This window comes from Mustela lutreola, chromosome 7, assembly GCF_030435805.1.
Source record: "Mustela lutreola isolate mMusLut2 chromosome 7, mMusLut2.pri, whole genome shotgun sequence".
Lineage (NCBI taxonomy): Eukaryota > Metazoa > Chordata > Mammalia > Carnivora > Mustelidae > Mustela > Mustela lutreola.
This window is the reverse complement of record NC_081296.1, coordinates 5,239,631-5,261,699: the sequence shown is the minus strand read 5'-3', so window position 1 is coordinate 5,261,699 and position 22,069 is coordinate 5,239,631. Positions and strand designations below refer to the sequence as shown.

Here is a 22,069-nt window from a genome sequence, read left to right as displayed (position 1 = left end):
CTGAGCTGCCGAGGCCACCTTAGCATTACATATGCACACAGGCCTCCTTGGCAGGGGACTCGCTGCAGACGCGCACTCCTGCTCCTGAGAACCGGCGAGACCAGCACCGAGCAGCTCCCCAGCAGAAGCCTCCTCCGTGGCGGGAGCGGACCCCTGAGGCCGGCCCCAGAGGTCACTGGCAGTAGGTCAGCCCCCCATGAAAGCTTCCAAGGCATGTCCGCGCCACCGAAGCCGGAGGAACACCGGCCAGCACTACTTGTACCAGGAGTCCCTGCTGCTCAGGTGAGTGGGTCCCCGCCCTCCGCCCACAGAGAAGGCAGGTGTGTGGAGGAAGGGGGGGGGGGGGCCGAGTCCCCAGAGCCTTGCTGCAGCTGCCCCAAGGACAGAGCCCCCAACCCACTCCCCATGCCTTCAGAACGGACCCAGAAACTCCCTTCTCCGGGCTTTTGTACCGCGGGGCTGGCCACCTGCTCATTCCCCGGGGGACCTGAATCCAAGCTACCCCAGCCTGGCGGAGCCCACGGGCGTGTGCTCTCCGTTTCCCCTCTGTTGACTCGGTCGGCAACGTCAAGCGAGAGCCGGAATGCATCCGTCCGAGTAAATGAGGTGTCTGTCGGAGCGGGCTTCAGGCTGGGAAGAAGGGGGTGGGGGTAGTGCTGTTCGAATCCGTTAGATATTTACAAAGGTATATTAAAACCTCCATTAATTTGGAGAAACTGGAGAAAATTCTCCTCTAAGTAAAAACAGTCTGAACCCGGGAAAAGCAAAGGAACGATTTTGTCTCACTTGTTGAGCCAAGACCACAGCACTCCCCTCGTGCTGATCAGCCGTCGTCGGGTTAACACGGTAATTGTTCCCGGGAATAGATGCGTCCACGTGTAGAACACGGTTCCCCTACACAGTAACTCTTGCCCTGCGGTATCTGCCACGTAAACCTGCTCGGCTGCAGCCTTGTTTCTAGACGCTGCTGGCCGTTCTGCCTCCACTGTCCCGGTTTGAGAGAATGGAAGTGAGCGCGCAGGGAGGGTCTCTGGAGGGCAGCGTGTGGCTTTGCTTTCCGTTGCCTCCAGAGCTGGGGGACAGGAGGAGCACGGGCTCTGAAATGAGCGGGTGATCTCGATCGGCCTGAACAGAGTTGCCCATCCGAGATGTGGCTGCTCAGGAATTGTTCATCAGCGCCCTCTTGTCTCCTTCTGTGGTGTCCTCTGAAGACACCTTTCCTCCAGGGAAACCATTTTTTTTTTCATGGACCCATCAAAGCAGCAGACTCCGATGGGTGTCCTTCCGGGGTTGCCCAAGGTTGCCAAGCTCTCCCTCTGCCTCCCTGGGTCCCTGTCCCCTGACAGGTACAAACCTCACACAGACAACCCTGGGGCAGCGAGGGGCTGACCGTGCCCGGACAAGCGCTTTGCTGGAAGCAACAGCACTAATCAGATTTCCTCCTTCATGCCCGATCCATTCAGCAACCTGGATGACAGCTTTAATGCTGAGGAGGCAGGGGACAGCGCTGATCCGGAACAGATCTTCCAGAATATCCAGTTCCAGAAGGATCTCATGGCAAACCTTCGCTGCAGACCCTGGACCATGGGCCAGAAGCTGGGAGCACTGAGGTGAGGGCTACGGCAGCCGTTTTTGATTATTGCGAATACGCTTCCCACGCAACCACCCTGACCTGCCCACGGAAACAAGCACAGAGACCCACGTGAGGGTGGCGGGTGGGCGCCTCGACCTGACTCGGAGATGTCACAAGGGCCTCAGGGTGGCCAGGATCTCTGTGAGGGTCTGTGTACGAGCGTCTGGGTTTGTGTGTGTATGTGTGTGTGTTGATGGAATTGGTGGTTTTTTACCTCCTTTCAAACACTAGATTTTAGAAATCTAAAATCCCCCTGCTGGGCGGTTACTCCCTCTGGGGGGAGCCAGACTCTATGGGAAACCAGAAAACCATGCTATCGAGTCACACTACAGAATCTGAGAGAGAATTCGGAACAGCTGAGGAGTGGCCCCTAGGTTGCGAGGAGCTGACCGCCACCTCCCAGTCCTCAGCTGAGCGATGCTGGGTCACTCTCTTAATTTCTCGGCCACTTTCTTTCTCTTTAAAGTTGAGGGGATGGGGCAGAAAGGCACCTGCCACCTGCTTCCAAAAAAACGTGCCCTGTTAGGCAAGCAGGTGTGTGTTGAAGACTCAGAACCCCAGATGGCCCTGAGAGCTGCCCCATCAGAACGTGCGGGAGAGACGGCCCGTGTTTTTAACACACATTCAGGTAGATTCTTTCACTTACTGAAGTTTGAGATCCACGGAGAGGTCCGAGGTTAAACGGATGAGCGGCGACAGTGCCCCCACTGTCTCAGGTATGTGGAAGTCACGCCCCCGCCCCCGGGGTCCTGATGGACGGGGCAGAGGGAGTTCACTGCATGGTCTTAATGAGCTACTCTGGCCTGTCAAAGGGACCTTCCTGGAGAGACAGGCAGCAGCCCCACTGACCCGGCGCCCCACAGAGACGGATCGGAAGCTCGTTAGCGCCCCTTTCCCGATGCCAAGCACACAGCCCCTCAGGCTTCCCATTGGACTCCCATCAGATCATGGCTTTGTCGGCTTCCCCGGCAAGCAAGACGCAGTGGGCCCCCTAGGTTGGTTCAGCAGATGGCTAAGGGCACCTGTCGTTTCTAGTCTCAGCAGTTTCTGGCTAACGCCCCGTTTGCTGTCAGCTCCCACCGTGTGTGTGTTCCCTTGGGCGAGGACAGCAATTTCAGATGGAAGACTGATTCTCAGAGCTGTGAAGCGACTTACCCCAGGACACACAGCCTCTGAGAGCTGGCCCTGAGCTTTATTTAAAGCCAGACTTTCTGACCCTGACTCCGATGTTCTATTGAAATACTGGAACTCAGCCAAAAGAATCATGGGGACAATTTATCCTATAACCAAAAATAAGTTGTGTGTTGTATCCAAAATTATTTTTAAGATTTTATTTATTTATTTGACAGACAGAGATCACAAGTAGGCAGAGAGGCAGGCAGAGAGAGGGGGAAGCAGGCTGCCTGCTGAGCAGAGAGCCTGATGCGGGGCTCGATCCCAGGACCCTGAGATCATGACCTGAGCCGAAGGCAAAGGCTTTAACCCACTGAGCCACCCAGGTGCCCCCAGAATTTTTAAGAATCATGCAGAAATGCTCCTGCTGATTCCTGATCACTGCCTAATAGGAGTCATCAGTATTTACTAATTAGTAATTAATGATCATTAATTATTAGTACGAGACTGAGGCTTTTCAACCTGCAGGCAGAGCACAGAGAATGATAACCGTCCCATCAAAAGGGCAAACCAGGCCTTCGGGGCTGATGCCTGGCCAGGGGCTCAGCCTGGTGACAGTCCCCCCCCCCCCCCAGTTTCCCTGGGCTACCAGTCAGGCTCCCGGAGGAGGCTCGTCCTCTGAGCACCTCCGTTTATCATTCCCTGGTCCCCATGTCTCCTCCCTCATCACCTTGAGAAGCTACTGGAGCAATGCCTCCCTCATTGGACTTGCTGAGGCATCTGGAAAGCACGGTGACCACTGAAGCCTGACCGCGGGGGGAGCCAGCGAGGGTGGCCGACGCCGAGGAAAGCAGGGAGCACTCGCTGAGTCTGGAGCAACAGACACCTGTCTGGGAGGGCATGGCACTGGTTCATGGCCCTTGCAGGGAAGCAAGTGGCGGGACCCTTACGTCAACATGGGTCTGTGTGGAGGTCTGGGGGAGGTCGTCCTCCCTGGAAGCCCAGGTCCAGGCCCACCCTCGCTCATACTCTAACCGCCGCCGCCACTCTCTCCCAGTACTGTCACCTCAGGACCCCTTCACCCTATTAGTTAGGGACTCTTTCCACGCAGCGACTCTGTCTACATACCTCTGTGTCCTGCTCTGCTTGGCCCAAGTCAGGGCGTAGAAAATGTTTGCAGGAAGAAAATTGTAGACAATGAGATGAAACTAATTATTCCGCTTGTATAGGTCTCTGCCTTTCAGCTGCCGGGCAGGGTAGGACATCAACCCTCACCCTCAGCTGCAATTTTGGTTCTGACCGGGATGAAGCCAGGGCATGGGCGGGGCCGTGGAGCTGGGATGATGGCAGGGAGGGCACAGCGCCCCAAAACCCAGCAAGCACTCTGATGAGCTCACGTCTCACTCGGGGGAAGGGAGCCCGCTCGTTCCTGCGTCTCTTAGGGAAAGGCTCAGCCGCGGTGGGTATTGCTAAGAGGCTATTGGGGTGCACATGTAAGACCTCCCTTGCACGAACGGGACAGACTCGAGACCGAGGGGCTCCAAAGAACCAAGCCCTTCAGCACTGAGCATACTCAAGTGGAGGGGGCTGGCCACCCGTCACGAGGGTCTCATCAGCTCATTGTCTGAGGAGGTCGCCTTGAAAGTGACATTCACCTCTAAGCGTCCTTGACTGCTGTCCCTCCCACGGGTGCTGACGTTAATTGTCTAATCCGGCTACTCCGGTAGGTGTGGATTGAACCACTTATCCCAGTAAATTCAGTGCGTTTCAAGGATCAGCCCACCGAGGAGGTCAGTTAGCGTGCTAGTAGTTGGTGTAGGCTGAATCGGGTTCTTTGTGGCCATGTAGACAGCACCCTTTCCTCGAGGCAGGACTCGTAGGCTCGATCTAACTTTCTCTTCCAGAGACGAGGCCGCAGGAGGAAGGCTGCTGAGGTTAAGGGGAGGGGTGAGGCCCCCTAGTGCTGCTGCCAGGAGCCCCCCTCCCCTGCCCCTACCTGCTCACGATTGATTCCCAGGCAACAATCAGGGAAGGGCTTTAAGAAATTCATTGAAACTCATTTCATCATTGATTCATCATTTTCTAAGAATTTAATCCATTACATTTTTTTTTCTGAAAGTTTTTTTTTTTCAGCGTAACAGTATTCATTGTTTTTGCACCACACCCAGTGCTCCATGCAATCGGTGCTCTCCCCAATACCCACCACCTGGTTCCCCCAACCTCCCACCCCCCACCCCTTCAAACCCCTCAGATTGTTTTTCAGAGTCCATAGTCTCTCATGGTTCACCTCCCCTTCCAATTTCCCCCACCTCCCTTCTCCTCTCCATCTCCCCTTGTCCTCCATGCTATTTGTTATGCTCCACAAATAAGTGAAACCATAAGATAATTGACTCTCTCTGCTTGACTTATTTCACTCAGCATTTTTTAAGAGCGCTTTCTGGTTGCTGGAGGTCAGGAAAGGAACGATTTGCCGTGGAAAGCCTCGCCTTGCCGTGGCCACTTCTCCCTCACCTTTTGGCCGCCCGCTCCTGTCGCACTTTGGCACATTTAGCCAAGATAGCGGGTAGGATAAGATTGTGCTCACTGGCGTGTTTTTGTCCTCTCAGGCGAGCGAAGGAGATTGTGCTGAAGTTCGAAGGGCGGCTGACCAGGACCCGCGGCTACCAAGCAGCTGGTGCCGAGGTGAGAGCCTTCGTACGCGGACACCCCCATGCCCTCTTATGGTCTTGGGGCCGGGAAGTTGCGAGCCACTGCTCTGTCACTGCACACGGGCTGCACCAACAGTCACAGCAGCCATGGAGAAGTGCTGCGAGCTGCAAGGTCCCCGCATCCCAGAACCTGGAGCCTAGTCCCGGATGTGGTCACCTACTGATGGGACACGGCCCTGGGGCAGCCTAGCTCATCCGAGAAAGGGCGTCTTCCCCTGATAAAATGATCTAGCATCCTTCCTGATGTGCTCCCATCCATACGTGTGGGGTTTTGTTTTTTTCAGTGCACATCTTATAATGAGAAAGTTCCAGATAAATCCCAACGCTCACTTTATAATCCAATGCTAAGGTTTTTGTCTGTTATTTTTTCCATCCAGTTCCTTAAAACTAAATTTTAATATATATTGAAGTTATCTGTCTGGAGAGATGTTACAATAATTTTCATAAATGTTTAGAAGGCAAGGAAAAAACATGCCCTTAGTATCTTTTTTAAATCTCACATTCCAGTCACTGAATATATAATTTTCACGGAGAGGATGTGTAGTATACAAGCCTTTCTCTTTCTTCTTTTTTCACTTAACCCCACACATAACAGAAGGATTTTTCCATGTTGCTCCTATCATGTTCCATGACAGACAAACGCATATTAACTTAATTAGTTATTTGTCTGCTGCTGAATATTTAAGTTGTCTGTAGTTTTTCATTATCATTACTAACCCTGCAAAGACTATCTTTGCATATACTGCTTTTCCTACCTTTTATTTGTTTATTTAAAATATATATTTTAGTTATTTATTTGAGAGAGAGACAGCACAAGCAGAGGGAGAGAGAGCCCATGATCAGGGAGAGAGGCAGAGGGAGAAGCAGGGGCAGAGGGAGAAGCAGGCTTCCTGCTGAGCAGGGACACTGACTTGCAGCTTGACCCTAGGACTCTGGGATCGGGGCCTGAGCCGAAGGCAGACACTAAACAGACTGAGCCGCCCAGGCGCCCCCTTTCCCTACCTTTTAAAATTTCTCTCCTAGGATAAATGCCAGAACTATAATCACTATAAAAAAAAATGTCATTTTTTGGCTCTTGATAAATATTAATAAATGATTCCTCAACCCTTGATAGTTGATCTTGCCATACATGACAAGTTTATGATTTTCATAATATTCTTTCAAATACTGGATATTGTATTTTTTTAAACTTTGTTATACTTGAACAGACAAAAGCTGACAGATGCCCTTTTCAGATTTTCTGAAACAGAAAGTGTTCTTCCTGAAGTTTTCCTTAAAGCTGACCACAAATTTTACATACCTGAAAAATTATAAAATCTCAAAGGATCCCCAAGGTCCTGCCCTGGCTGTCCGCTCACTTTCCTCAGACCCTGCCTAAAAACTCGAATCTAGTCCTAGGACCAAGATTACCCATGACTGCTCACGCCCGTCCCACGATGATGTGGCTTACAGATGAAATACAGAAAAAATTATCTTTTGAATAATTAGCATATGTGCTCCCTCCTTTTTTTCCCTGCGTAGTATGAAATGCTGTGGGAAAACTGGAAGGTCCTTCTGTTGGGTTCAGACAAACTGTCGTATATCAGAGTGAAAGTTACCGCCACTTTTGGTCACAGTGAGACCGGTGTCTTCACACTGTGCTCCTCCCCCGCCCCACATTCAGAACTCTGTTTCTGCACCTTATTTTACACTGGAAATGCTATATTTTTATATGAACAGCTGGGGACCAGCATCTGCTCCCGCTGCCGGGTAGAGAAAGCTGAAGGCGTCTAGCCAGCAGCGTACTGCCTGCAGCCCGTCTGTATATCATCCTTGGTTTATACCCCGAAGACGGTTAAATATTTTCCAAATAAGAAATTTTGTGAGCTCCCCATCCTCTGTGACTCCCAGCACTGAGATCCCGTCTCCACTCAGAGCAGCCGCACAAGGCATCCTGGGGAGCCCTCCCCTGTTTCCAGCCCGCATCCCCCGTTCACGTGGGTCTCCACTCGACTCCAGCTCTTTAGGGACGGTCTCCCTTCGGCACCAGCACGTGTCTATGCTTCTGAAGGAAACCAGGTGTGAGCGTGTGGGACCCCTGGGATCGGAGGAGTCACACTGGCACGAATCAGGACACCCAGGTCCCTCTGCCATTGGTTCCTGGACCCCACTCCTGGAGCGGGGTCAAATGGGTGCATTTGGACATTATTTGACCTTGGCTTTCATGTTTGATTCTCAAGGTTCCTTCTGGTCCTAGTAGTCTGTGTCCTTGTGTCTCACACGATACCAATGAAGGAGGTCACCGTTCCCAAGAGCCTCCGTGATGCGATTGGGCACCTGCCCATGATGGTATATAGACTCCGCGAGCTCCTGGCAGGTCCCCCGGCTTCCACGTACCGTCTCCTGCTGTCCAGGCTCTTCCACAGTGACCTGCTCACGCCAGCCCTTACTTAAAATAATGGTAGATGAGAGAGAGAGAGATACAAAGATACAAACACAGACAGATACATGGACACATGGATACACAGATAGATACACAGACAGATACACAGATACATAGATGCGCTTTCATCACACTAAGAATTAAATCTAAGTCCTTCCCATGACCCACCTGATCTGGCCATTGCTTACCTATTAGATCTCCCCCCTCCCCCTCCTCCATCCTCTACTGTAAAAAGGCCAGCACAGTTTTAACATCTGTGCTAACTCACAGATGTGACTGGGCTGCCCTGCCCTCCTGGACAGCTTCTCCACCAGCTTATTCTTTTTTGAAACATCAATTCCTTTTCATTCAAGCCTCAGCTCACATGTGACCTCCCCACATGGACCTCTCCTGATCCCCTTGTTTAGAAGAGGTTTTCCTCCTCCTGATGGACGGTGTCCCCCTGTGGCACTGACTCGTCCACTGCTTCCCTCTGTCTACTGGACGTAAGCTGTGCAGCAGCTGACATCTTAGCTGTCTTGTCCGTTTGCAATCGTGGTACCGGAAACACACGTAGGTGCTCGGTACATGCTCTGAATGAACTCATTTTTCACGAACTGTAGTATGTGTTGTTAGAGCATCTTTATTCCAATATGTACAGGCCATCCCAAAAAGGAAAGAGCGAGCTTATTCTTTCTGATAGCCAGTAGCCCGAGCCCACAATTAAGACCTATTTCCTCCAAGCCCAGCTTTTGTTTTGTCTTTGCGTTGCTCTTAAAATCTCAAATCATTTCAGAGTTCCAGGGCTTTCCCTGGAGATGCGGGGCAAACAGCAGAGAAGTGTGTGTTCCCTGCCTTACTGAGTCTTGCCATCAATAAATCACGATTTTCCATCTCATCTACCTCTAGGAAGCTCCTGTGGGAAGCTAGAGTAGACTTGCCTCACCAGCGTGAGTGTTGAGGGTTCAGGGCCCTAGGAGCTGCATTGGAGGCCCCCAACTTCCTGCATGAGCCCAAAAGGCAAGGGGAGGAGGTTTTGCATCTCTTACCTCCAAAAATTGTTCTGCATTAGTGTGTTCGGGCATTGACATTCTCATTGAAATTTAACCAAAATTTAAACTGAAAGAGGAGCTCTGCCTACCTCTGATGGAATCCTGCTTCTCATGCAGACGAGGAAATTGAATCCTAAAGAAAGAAAATCCCTTTTCGCACAGTAGGATAGCAGTGGAGCTGGAACTCCAGTGTGGGGCCCCCACGCGGGACCCCTGATACTTCGGGACGTCATTCGCAGTGGGCTAGAGACTCAGAGCTCTCCAACACCAAACCCTGCTTCTGCGTGCTACAGGGCATGAATGAGCAAAAGCTTTGATGTCCCCTGCGTGCCACGGCATGTGCACCATGGGGAAAATCCCAAGGCAACAGGAGGCAGGCTGTGATCAACGTGACAGGGTTTCCATGTGGGGGATTTACAGGGAGAAGGATCTAGTTCTGTCTCCCGAGAAGCCGGGTGAAACACTATGGGCGTGGCTAGGTCTGAGCTGGGTCTGGAATCCGGCTCGGAGGATGAGCAGTTGCACCGTCTGATAAAACTCGAACAGCTTCTCATTTACAAGCAGCCGTTCCGGCCTGAGCAGACACATTCCCGAAGGACAGTATCACGCGCGTCTGCCTCAGGACCACGTGGCGTCTCTGGGTTCAGAATGCTGTAATCACATTTGCGAGCTTTCCTTCGGCAATGAGATCATTGGCTTTCAACACGAACCCAGATTGTTTGTGTGTTAAGAACGAGCAGCCCGCCAGTCCTGTGGGGAGCTGACCCGGGGAGGGCACGTTCTGCTTTATTCTCCTTGGAGGAAAAAGAAAGAAAAATAAGGATTTTGAACTCTTGGCAAATGCATCTTAAACACACAAGATGAATTTCCAGAGCTCACCGCTGGCAGCAGTGGCCAGGAGCGAGGGTGGGAGACAGACACGGTCGCAAGACGGGAGGCACACGAGGGTCTCTCATTCAGCGACTGCTCTAGACTCCTTGTCCCCCAAACAAGGCACTGTGATCCCGGGGGGACAGTTTCCTGGTCACATGGATTCCTGGACCCCACTCCTGGAGCGGGGTCAAATGGGTGCATTGGGACATTATTCCTCAAGTAATTTCGGGCGCTTGTTTTCGTGTCCGGAGCAGGAACAGGAGGAATAAGGCAGGTGCAACCCTGGAGCGTGAGCCTCGTACAGACAGCACAGCTCAGAGTCTGAAGCAGGGCCTCCTGCACAGAGGAGAGGAGGAGGCTGCTTTGGCCCTCGTATTGCCCAGAGCCCTGCAGAGGCGTGATTGAAGGCATCAGACAGTGTGTGGGAGCCCGTGCTCCACTCGGGACCTTAGCATCCCAGGGTCACTGCCGCGTGGACCGCTGTGAAGCTCTCTAACCCTGCTCTCTCCTTTTCAGCTCTGGCGGAAGTTTGCACGTCTGGCCTGTAACTTCATGGTCATCTTCATTCCCTGGGAAATGAGGATAAAGAAAATTGAGAGTAAGTGTGGGCGCTCGGGGGAGTGTGGCGGGGATGGGGTGCCCGCGGCCTGAGAAGGAGGGGCCGGGCCTCCCGGGGCCCGCAAGGTGCCACGGGGGCCATGCGGATGGAAGACATCGGTCCCACTGCGGCCGCCAGGACGGCAGCAGCCCCACATCCCTGCGGCTCTGCTGTCCCGGCCTTTCCTTCCGAAGTCGACCCGGCGCGGACCCCGAAGCATCAGCTGAGAAACCGTAGGAGAGTAGGAGGGTCTTGTGTGAGCCACGGCCAAGCAAACCCGCAGCAGTCCGCGCTTTCTCAGACGCAGTAGGGTCAGCTCCGAGAGCATGTTCGGAGAAATAAGTAAGTCACGTTCACAGCGTAGTCACGAACGTGTAGACACAGCACATACACCATAACGCACAGCGCACGAGGCCAGGGCTAAACCCAACAGTGAGCCTACAGTGAAGAAAACTGGAAAACTGGGCCACGGGCTGTTTAAAAAACCTGTGAAGAGACACAGGAGGACGTAAGATTGGAAGAGGTGGATTCCCTCAGTTTGGAGAAATCTCATGTCAACTTTTTGTTCTCCGTGAAATGATCGATCACGGAAGAAGCCCATCCAAAAGACTCACCTAAAAAAAAAAAATCTTTTTACAAAGGAAAACACAAATGAACTTGCATAAGAAATGTTCAAAGATATTGTAAAAACCCTAGAGCTGTGGAAAGTGGAGCATAGCATCATAGATGGTTCTGGAACAGGTGGTTTCTCTGTTGGAGTGAAACCCTTCACCGTGAGGCTCTGGGAGTTGTTACAGGAGATAGGGAGCCACTCGGAATTATAAGAAACGATAGAGCACGGAAGGCGACCCTGTCTGAGAGAGGACAGGAGGACATCACCAAGGAAAGGAGCACTGTGTTTAGTGACCTGTAGAAGAAATCGTGCATACCTACAACAACAAAGCTAAAAGCCCACAAACGGAGAGAACACAATTTTCAGCATTTCAATGGAAGTTAGCAGTTTATTTATTTTTTTTTTTCCTACACAGTGGGTGGGAATGCACATTGCAACGGGCATTTCTAGGGGAAAGGTACCATTTGTAACCAAAGCCTTCCTAATGTTTGTGCTCTTTGATGAAACCCTCCCACTCCCTAACAACCAGAGAGAGGAGAGCCACAGCAAAAGCAGCGCGCCAGGACCCAGTGGGTGCCCCACCCAGATTTCCTGGCTGGTCAGGCTGTTCCTGGCTGCTCTGGGTGTCAATGCTGTGACTCACGGCTGTCCCCTTTCCTGGAGAATGGTCCTGGGCTTGCACTGTTGCAGCAGTTGGGCTCACATCACCTGTCCTGCCTCCCGGGGGGGGCCGAGGGAGGACCTAGACGGAGGGAGGGCCTGAGCAAGGGGGGAGTCCAGTCGGGGTCCTCGTGCAAAGTGGACCAACTGTGTTGTGCAATTTGCCCTCTGGGATTCCCCAGGGATCTGGAGAGGCCAGGTCCCCGCAGAGAACACAACCTTGCACCCACCCTGACCCTTCAGCTCTCCCCCTGCACCTGCCTGCCCCTTCCTCCCTCCCGCCCCCCTCCCCACTCCCTTTCTCCAGAGTGGGGTCCCTCCCTTAGGCTCTGCTTCTAGGAAACCTGCCCTTGGAGGGAAATTATTTATTGCAGACTTATTTCCCCTAGTGAATCCCCTACCTAGCAAAAAGTCAGAGGCTTAAGTCTCAAGCAGGTTAAATAAATTATGGAAAATCCAGTTGAAGAAACAATAAAATTTATTTTATAGAATATTTTTTGTATGAGAAAACACGTACAATATATTAAAAACTCAAGATACATATTGTAGAGAGATGCTGATTTTATACCCAAGATCTATGCATACAGAATAAGAATGGGGGAGCACACTAAAAGTTTACTAGAAAGTCATTCTAGTAGTGATTTTAAATTAGTGGGCTCAGAATAGGTAAGTTTTGGTTTTCCTTGTGATGCTTTGCATTTTTCTAGTTATTATGATAAACATAAGCTAAATTTGAAGTAAAAATTCAAGAGGTTTCTTTTTCTAAGGATGATACAAATCACCCACGTTCTCATCTAATCTCGAGGCTCCCTTAGTTTCTTAGTACACATTTGGTCTCGAATACATTTTCTTTGTTTTATTTATTTATTTATTTTAAATATATATTTTTTAAATTTATTTGACAGACAGAGATCACAAGTAGGCAGAGAGGCAGGCAGAGAGAGAGAGAGAGAGAAGCAAGCTCCCCGCTGAGCAGAGAGCCCGGTGCGGGACTCGATCCCAGAACCCTGAGATCATGACCTGAGCCGAAGGCAGCGGCTTAACCCACTGAACCATCCAGGTGCCCCACTTTCTTTATTTTAGAATAAAATAGATATATAGAAAAGTTTAGCTATATGGAAAAGTTGTTAAGTCCCTGTGATTCCTTCCCCCAGTTTGCCCTAACATTAACCCTTAGCAAATTGCTCTATTTCCAAGTAAAAAAATTAAGACAAAGTAATTTGAAGAGAAATCGTTGAAATTCTCAAAAGGACACACAATGAAAAAAAAATAAAAACACATCTCCAGTTCTCAAAAGATGCTGATTCTTCTGAACAAAAGTGAAATGTGAATTTGACAAGTATTTTAGATGACTGTGTCATAAGGGAAATGATTAAATTAGGGGCTTTTTTTGTGTGCTTATACGTGGAAAGACTCATGAGCCTCTTGGACTATTTGGGGGGATCACCCCGATTGGTACAATCACGGCGTTCTCCGTCTTTGTCCTGATACACAAAGGATCGCAGGGCTGCGGTGCAGAGAACTTTGCTCTGTGCGGATTTGATACTGTTCATTCCGTTGTTGCCGTGTTTCACTGTTCTTATCATCCGGCCTTTTTTTTTTTTTTTTAGGTCATTTTGGATCTGGTGTTGCCTCCTACTTCATATTCCTCAGATGGTTGTTTGGAATTAATATTGTGCTGACGATAATGACAGGCGCTTTTATTGTCATTCCAGAGGTAAGAGCGAGTTGGGGGGAAGTAGGAAGCCCTTTCGTTGGAAACGGGAGACGGGCGTGCAGCCACTATCCTCATGGGAAGGATGACCCGTGCGTTCAGGCAGGACACAGCTGACCTCTTCCGTGAAGGGCCGGGTAGCCAAGAGGGGAGGCTTTGGGTCCCACCCGTGCAGTCCCCCGTGCAGCATGAAACATGATACGCGAGCTCATGATGGTGTCTGTGTTCCCGTCGAATTTTATTTACGGGTATTTACGGATACGGGTTTGACTGTCACATCATTCCTAAGTGTCCCGATGTATTCTTCTGCTTTTGATTTTTTTTTTTCCAACCCATTAAAAATGCAAAAACAATTCTTAGCTCTTCGGCCGTGCAAGAGGAGGTGATAGGCGGAGTCTGGCAACCAGGCCAGCTCGCCGGCACCGTGATAACACGGAAGCCGCTTCTCAGCTAAGCTTCGTCCTCACGAAATAAATGGGGCTATTTCCCGTGCAGAAACCCAGTGACCTCAGAAAGCCGCCTGTAGAAGCCCAGGGAGAGGACTCCCAGGAGGGCTGATCAAGCAGGAAGCTCGGCCCACGCAGGATGACTGTGCCCTCAGTGAGGATCTAGCAGAAAGGCAGCCGCTAGAGACCCGGGCCATGCAGGGCCTTCCCAGGCCGTGGGGATCTGGGCATCCGCCGCCCCTTTTCTTCTGGTCCCCTCCCCACCCCAGAGGATCACAGGACATCCTGTTTTCTCTACCAGCTCATCGCAGGCCAGCCCTTCGGAAGCACGGCCAGCAAGACCATCCCCAAGGAGCACGTGGCGGCTGCACAGGACCTGGACACCGTCTGGTCCCTGGGGGTGAGGCTGAGGCTTGGCCAGGCTCTCGTCTCCAGGGAGGGCTGACCAGGCGGCGAAGTTCCGGAAGCCGGGGCGGGAGGTGACGCCGGGTGCTCTCTTGGCAGGGTTACCTGCAGTACTCCGTGCTCTTCTACGGCTACTACGGCAGGGAGCGAAGAATCGGAAGGGCTGGTTACCGGCTGCCCTTGGCCTACTTCCTGGTGGGGATGGCCGTGTTTGCTTACAGCTTCATCATCCTCTTGAGAAAGTACGGCTACTCCGCCTCCCTCCGTATGCCAGGGACGGTATGAGGGATCGCAGTCTGGTCGGTGATGGGTACGGGTCAGCCGTAGCTGGACCCATTCTGCAGATGAGGAGACCGAGGCTAAAAGAGATATGCTCATTTTAACCGACACGCATCCCAACGTTCACTGCTTTGTGCCAGGTTCTGGGTCGGGTCTGGAGAGACGAGAATCACGTGGGCTTGGCAGCTAGCGTAATTTCAGGAGATTTAGTCCTTGTGCTCACAGAGACAGGAACAGCGTGGTCTCAGTGACCAGAGGCTGCAGAGAGCAAAACGCGGTCCTTCAACTGTACATATGCCTGCAACCTAGCTACAAGCCCTGCAAAGGCCAGGCTTATCTGTACCGTGATGGGGTTTGCACAGCCAGTTTCTCACCGAGAGGAGGCACAGTGGGTGGAAAACAGAGTGGCTGGGGGCCAGGGCTCAGGCACCATCCCCACACGTTCCGGGCTTCTGTATTAGAGTTGGTTAATTGCACGGATGGGCAGGCTCTGAGCCGGGGGAACGCAGCCCTCCCTGCCTGTTGCACCTGCTGCTTCTGTCTGCTTCCTGGGTGTCTCCATCACCCGCCCCGTGGGGCATCTTAGCCCAGTGCACATACAAGTGCTTGGGGTAAAAAAAGACCATTAGCATCGTCATCCCCATCAAACCACAAAATTCCAAGGAGGTACACGGGGTCCTGGGGGCCTTTGGCTCACAAGAAGCTTTCTCAATTAGCTTCTGTGTGTGTGTGTGGGGGGGGGTCTCAACACCCCACCTGTAAGACAGACCGTTTGCTACTGTTACAGTTTAGGGACAGATGGAGGCAGGCTCAGGACGAAGAACTATGGAGGGAGAAGATAACCAGGGAGAGATCATCTGAAAGACGAGGAGCTTCCACCCAAGGGGGGCGCAGAGCCCTGCCTTCTGGTGGATCTGAGCAGCACCACGGGCTGGAGGGACCCGGCTGGCGCCCTGAGGTGGGGTCGCTGCCCCTCCACGGGCAGGGCCTCCAGGAAGCTCCAGGAGAGTTTGATTTCACAACCAGGCTGCACGGCGATGGGACGGGCTAGACCCCCCAACCCCAGGCGCACACAACTCAGGGACCTCCTGGCCACCACAGCATTGAGTCTGCTTGTTAAATGGGTTTACCCCACAACCGTCCAGTGCTGCATCCCCATGAGGGGGGCTGAATCCAACCCGCTCAGTCTCCTTCACACCAGGGCCCTGCAAGGATGGGCGGCAGCTCCGGGCAGACAGGACCCAGCCCGACCCTGCTCCCACGCTCCCGGCCCGGCCCCTCTTTCACAGGATGGCTAAGAACTCCCGCACCAGCCTGGCCAGTGCCTCCAGTGAGGACTACACCTTCTGCTGGCGGGTGTTCTGTGCCTGGGATTACCTCATCGGCAACCCAGAGGCCGCCGAGAGCAAGACCGCGGCCGTCGTGAACAGCATCAGGGTGAGTGGGCACCGTGGTGGGACGGGGTTGTCAGGGCTCCTGCCACCAAGCCGTGGCCCTCACTGCGGAGCCACAGGGCCGCTGCAGGCATCGGCAGTCCCCCCCCCCCCCGGCGCTCCCTGGGCAGGGCACTACCAATCCCATGGAGCACAGGAGCACAGGAGCACAGGAGCACAGGAGGAGACACTGAAGAACTCCTTCTTTTAATTCTTTCACTCTGCCCCCCTAAAATTTCAATTGGTGTATTTTTTTTTAAAGATTTTATTTATTTATCAGAGAGAGAGGGGGAGAGAGAGCAAGCACAGGCAGACAGAATGGCAAGCAGAGGCAGAGGGAGAAGCAGGCTCCCTGCCGAGCAAGGAGCCCGATGTGGGACTCGATCCCAGGACGCTGGGATCATGACCTGAGCCGAAGGCAGCTGCTTAACCCACTGAGCCACCCAGGCGTCCCTCAATTGGTGTATTTTGACACTTTGCATAATGGGTTGGGACCATATCATAGGTAACTTGTGGGAGACGGACACACGTAACGTGCTGGGGACGTGAGCTTTACCTTTAACTCTGAGGACGAGGTCACCAGACACACCGGGGACGTGGGTCTCCTGAGCAGCACAGACTGCTAAATGCTGCCCCTTTGAGGGAAAAAAATCTAGATTATTTCACTTATATAAATGATGCGCCCTTTCTCCTCCTCTGCCCAAGCCCCGATTTCTTCTGCATCCACTTATCGTTAGACAAAACACTGATGTCAATAAAAATCTCAATTAAAAATAATAAATCATGCCTTACCGTGCAATATTTCTGAAGATTAACGATTAATGGCAAGGCTAAGCGTTTAATTCGGTTGTGCCTTTTCTTAAAGGAGGCAATCCTGGAGGAGCAAGAAAAGAAGAAAAGCAAAAACCTGTATGTATGGACCCTCGCCTCCCTTCGTTCGCTGACGCGCTATTTTAGTTCAGTGTAAAACTTACCAGACGATCTCCGTCTTGTCCCGCACATTGTCAGGCAGCTTGCTTTCTCCTTCAATCGGTCCTTCTAGTAAGGTGATGCGTGGGAAGCCGGTAAAGGCTAGAGAGCGGTCCTCGGGACTGGTTCCTCCCTCCGTCCATCGACGGAGGACAGTGCGAGAGCTCTGAAGCTGACCAACTTCTTTCACTTAGATGATAAAAGAGGTATTTTGGGCGCCAATTTCTAGTTTGCTAAATTAAGCAAAAGTACTTTATTTAGCAACAGATCCCTGAGGGCGTAAGACACAAGTAGCATCTAGTTCTTGCTGACAAGCTTTCCAAGGTGATGTCTCCAATCTGAACTCCTGCTCCGGGATCTGAGGACCGCCTTGGTGTGGCGAGTCCCTTCCGCAAGAGAGTCGATGACACGGAAGGGCCCTTCCCTGGAAGGGACGGTGGCCTGTCCTCATGGGATGGCCACGTCTGCCCTCTGAGGTCCTCACTGGTTCTTTACCCCCTGGATCAGTTCCCGTGATGCAGAACCTGATGGAGCAAGACAGGGGACATGGGGCGAGGGGCCGTGAGGAAGCAGGGTGTAGGACCGGAAGGACTCTCCATAGGGACACGGATGAGGGTCTCCAGTTCCCCTTTGATCATTAGCTCCCATGACCTGGGAAAGTTCACTGGCCTTTCCAGGCCCTACTTCCTCCCCCGTGAAATGAGGGTGGGCTCCAGCCGTGCTTCTCAGAGGGAAACGTGGACCCGAGTGCACGACCTGCCTGACCCTACCCATCGCAGCGTGGTTGGGGACAGGAGGGAGTGAGGAAGCCCCGGCATGGGATTAATGGGCCTCGCTGTCGCTCCGAATTTCCATCTCGGGGCTCCGATTCTTTAGGTAAAACTCTCCCCAGAGAGACCAGGTGATGCTTATCTCTTCCTTTGGGAGTGAGCTTCCTCCTTGAAAAGAGAAAGGCCCAAGAGTCACGTAGAGAGAGGTCATGACCAGCCCAAGGTCACCCAGAGGGTAGACTTGGGCTCTGCGGGCAGGATGGTACATCTCTCCTGTGCCCTTCAGATTCTCCTGCCCCACCTGTTCCTCTAGTCCCTGCTGCCCGGGGGGGCCACACACAGGTCCCCGGCACCCCTGACCCGTACCTGCTGCCCCAGGACACCCACCAAACCCCCATCAGCCCCGTCGGTGCGCACGCATGCAAATCAGGGCAGCAAGGGCAATGCGGGGGTCGTGCGGAGGGAGGCGCCCTTGACCAGTAGGGACGGGAGCGATGACCAAAGCCTCCCTGCTTCTCCGTGGACAGAGATGAAGCTGTCACTCCCTCAGACGGCCCTGCCATTGCCTCCAGCCGGGGCCGTGTCCACCACACACCCTTGTCCGGACCACTCCTCCCCCTGTCTAGCCTCTAGACCTTGTGGGATCGTGTCCCAAATATAGTACTTGCACACAGGCCGTTGCCCGAGGCTCTGCTTGAGGGGAAACCCAATGTGAGATGTCCTAAAGGCCAGCTGGTTGGTGTCTGTGAGATTTCCCCAGCGTGAGGAAGGACAGGACAAGCCCCCGTTCCAGCTCAGGAGCCCGCTCACATGGACCACAGCTCTGATGCACGCGTACGCGGCGGGCCTGTCCTGGGTGCCGAGCCTGCAACAGCAGCCCCCGCCCCCCGCGTCAATCTGTGTACGGCGCAGGTTCATGGCGCCAGCTTCAAGTCCGACCCGCGGTAGCCGGTCCGATTTTAAGCGGCTGCGGCTCCCTGAGGAAATGAGGAGTTTGGACCCGGGTAGAGGACGGGGTGGTAGGGAAAAGCACAGACCCTCGGGGGCCAAGGATTCCCGCGACAGCAGGCAGGTCCCGTCGCTACCGGGCACCCGTGCGTCTCGGGGGCCTGAGCGCAGCCCGGCGGACCCATGCTCCCGCTGCCTGTCCCCGCAGGGCGGTGACCATCTGCCTGAGGGTCGTTGCCAACATCCTGGTGCTTCTCTCGCTCGCGGGGAGCATCTACCTGATCTACTTCGTGGTGGACCGGTCTCAGAAGCTGGAGCAGTCCAGGAAGGAGCTGACGCTCTGGGAGAAGAACGAGGTACCCGCCCTGCGCCCCCACGTGCGCTCCCAGAGGGATGTGAGAGCTGCCCACCCTCTCTTTCATGTTGTGTCGAAGGGGGGGCTAGCTAGACGTGTCTCCCTGGAAGGACTGAGTCCTCTGCTCCTAGAGCAGGAACTACAAGGGCTTTGAGCCAGAGGGATGACTCCAAGACCTGGCTGACCGGTTTTACTGGTCCCGATCGGGAAGGTTCTCGTACAACATGACCCTCAGCACTCATCCCACTGCTTGTCTTTGGGTCTTGCCAATGGCTTGGTTGTTCTCCCACGGTGCCTTTCCAGAAATAGACTTCACCTGCTATAGTGCCTGGACAGTTACCACGGCACGTGCCACAGATGACCGTGGGCCAGCTCTCAGACACTTAAGTTGTTTCTGTTTATCTGAATTACAAACAATGCTTCCCAAACCACGTTGGTTTGCTAAAAGAGCTCTTCCCTTTGTTTATGGGAATATCCCCACGATTGGAAGTGGCCAAGAGGAGAGTTGGGAACAGTCTTACAATTCTTAATATTTGCAATAAGACGGCTGTGCTCACTTTTCCTGCAAAGATCTGAAAAGCAGACGGACCACAGAGGCCAGCTCGCCGCCCGTGGAGGTGGGAAGGAGCGTCCTTCATGAAATTTGTAAAGCAAAGCGTGTAGGGGACATGATGCTTGTTCATCCCCAATGTACGGTGGTTGTTCAGAATCTGAGACCACGTTAGGTCGCGTTTTCCCAGACCTCCTTGTATTTCATGCCAGTTAGGTGGTTCATGTGAGGACGTGCTTGTGTGTCTGCAGATAGGTCAGGGTCTTAAGGGCCTATCCAGGAATTCCGTCTTTCTTCAGCTCGCGCCTCCCAGTTTCGGGCAAAATGTCCTCTTTCAGTTACCGGAAGGGCAGACACACCAGAGCCAGGAATAATCCTCTCGATAACTCTCTTCCACGCACAGGAAGAATATCCCACCCCCCCCTCGGCCCGCCCCCTTCCCTGTGCGTAACAGTTGGGGTCCCTCCTTCTGCCACCTGAAGTGAGCAGGACGGCAGGGCGGTGGGAGAGATGGGGCCGGACCGCTCCTCCTGAATCCCAGCGGCCGGTGGGAGCCTCTCGGATTCCGGATGGTTTCCGCCAGGACGAAGTGGCGGGGGCCTCCGGGCAACAGCTGACTGGCTGTTTGGGGGTTCGGGGGAGGTTTTCTGTGCTGCCCTCGGAGCGCCCGCTGACCAAGAAGCCGGCATGAGGGAGGGCAGGGCAGGCCGCGAGGCCGGGACTCAGGTGGGCACGCACGCTCTGGGCAGGTGAGCGTGGTGGTGTCCCTGGTCACCATGCTGGCGCCATCGGCCTTCGACCTCATCGCCGCCCTGGAGATGTACCACCCACGAACCACGCTGCGTTTCCAGCTGGCAAGGTGAGACCGCCCCGTGGGAGGTACCCACGGTGGGACCCCTGTGCGTCCGCCGCATCCCCCCCCCGGGAACCCACACCCCTCGAGAGCCAGGCTTGCCCCGCTGCCCCCCAGACCTCGCACGGAGCTTCCCTCAGGATGCACGGCAGGGATGACAGGAAAGCAGGACTCGGCCGGAGAGAAGAGGAGAAGTAAGATGGACAGGGGGGGGGGGGGGGGAGGAGGGGTCGCAGGAGGGACCGGACAGCAGGTGGCGCTGGCGGGCCCGCGGGATGGCCTGAAAGGGGCCCAGGGAAATCCGTCCACCAGCGGTGGTGGCCCTGTCCCTCACAACTTTATTTACAGAAACGGGGAAGGCTGCCGTTGGCCCCTCCCTGAAATCCGACCGTCATTTCAAAAGCAGGAAAACAGGACTAGAAAGAGCCAGGGGTCTGCAGAAGCCCCTGCCCGGGGTGGCTCCGGGCTGAGATTTTGGTCAGCCCCAGCTGGGCTCCGCACCACCTTGACCTGCGGGAGAGCGTCTTCCTCCTCTCCTCCCTCACCGGCAGACGCGGGAGGATCAGTTCTGTGACTTGTTCTGAGGGCGACCCAATCACACAGACTCCTCTCGACATTCTCGTCTAAAACTGGAGAAACGGAGGCGTCAAGAGACATGCCCCCGACGACTGAGGGCTCATTCTGAGCCAGACGTACTATTTTAGTTCCATTAAGTTCCATTTAGTCCAGCCGCCGCTCGTGTCCCCTTCTGTCCAAGACAGTGAGGACCAGAGCAATGGGAGAGCTGGTGGGGGAGGGGGGTGACAGCATCAGGGAGCATTTCTGAGCACACGCCCAGAGCTCAGGGACCCCGAATGCAGAGATGGGCAGGCCCCCGCTGGGTGTGCAGGGAGTCACGGGGAGAGCCGGGGCCGGCCGCAGCAGTGCCCCCGATGCCCTCTGCTCGCTCCCACACAGGTGTCGGCCCTGCCCCTGTGGAACGTCAGGACCTGTGGGCACCAGGGGCCACACAAAGCTTCACCTTGGAGTCTTGTCCTTGGGATAAAGCTGCTCTCTCGTTGTCCTCCACCTGTATTGGTTTCTTGACTCCCTAAGTTTGCACTTAGTGTCCGTGGGGGGCTGTTGGTGAACCTGCGCTGTCCGTTCCCACCTCACTGTCCCAGACATGTTTCTAGGAAGATGCAAGTTACGTCCTGGGAAACTCTGGGATGCTTCCAAAGCCTTCCTGCCCCGGGGAGATGGTAGCAAGTCTTGGCCCGCTGGCTAGCGGCTCCCACCGGCTCACAGCTGTCCGCAGCCCCCCTGCCCGCTCAGCCTGCATTTCAGAAGCAGACTCCGAGATCCTGGAATTGTGTCTGCCTCTTGCAAACTGTGCAGACCTGAGAGGCTGCCCTGCGCGCCCCCTGCCCCCATGTTTCAATCTCGTCCATCCATGGGGGTTGTCATCACGTGTGCCTCCCAGAGCCGTGAGGGTCAAATGAGATCCTGCCTGGAAAATCACTTCTGCCACCGGAAATCAAGGGGAGAGCCGAGGCTGCTGCCGCCGTGCCCGGCATCCTCAGCAAACCCTTTTGCTCTGACAAAGTGATTTTAAAATGCTGAGCCAAGCATGGACTGCAGCAGGATCTTGGGGGAAGGCTAGAACGGGGTGTCCAGACCCCATCCAGCCTGAGGGTAACAGAATGGGTTCTGGGAT

General features: G+C 53.8%; 1 protein-coding gene across 1 annotated transcript in view; it reads left to right on the top strand.

Annotated features, from left to right (window-relative positions):
- Positions 1-196: 196 nt before the first annotated feature.
- Positions 197-22,069, top strand: part of TMC3 (transmembrane channel like 3) — a 36,781-nt gene continuing 14,908 nt past the window's right edge. Inside the window, exons 1-11 of the mRNA XM_059179844.1 lie at positions 197-282; positions 1,464-1,610; positions 5,353-5,428; positions 10,297-10,378; positions 13,262-13,368; positions 14,113-14,211; positions 14,316-14,458; positions 15,785-15,932; positions 16,794-16,837; positions 18,824-18,971; positions 20,270-20,379. Of these exons, the coding sequence (XP_059035827.1) occupies positions 197-282; positions 1,464-1,610; positions 5,353-5,428; positions 10,297-10,378; positions 13,262-13,368; positions 14,113-14,211; positions 14,316-14,458; positions 15,785-15,932; positions 16,794-16,837; positions 18,824-18,971; positions 20,270-20,379 (1,190 nt within the window). The remainder of the gene's footprint in view (positions 283-1,463; positions 1,611-5,352; positions 5,429-10,296; positions 10,379-13,261; positions 13,369-14,112; positions 14,212-14,315; positions 14,459-15,784; positions 15,933-16,793; positions 16,838-18,823; positions 18,972-20,269; positions 20,380-22,069) is intronic.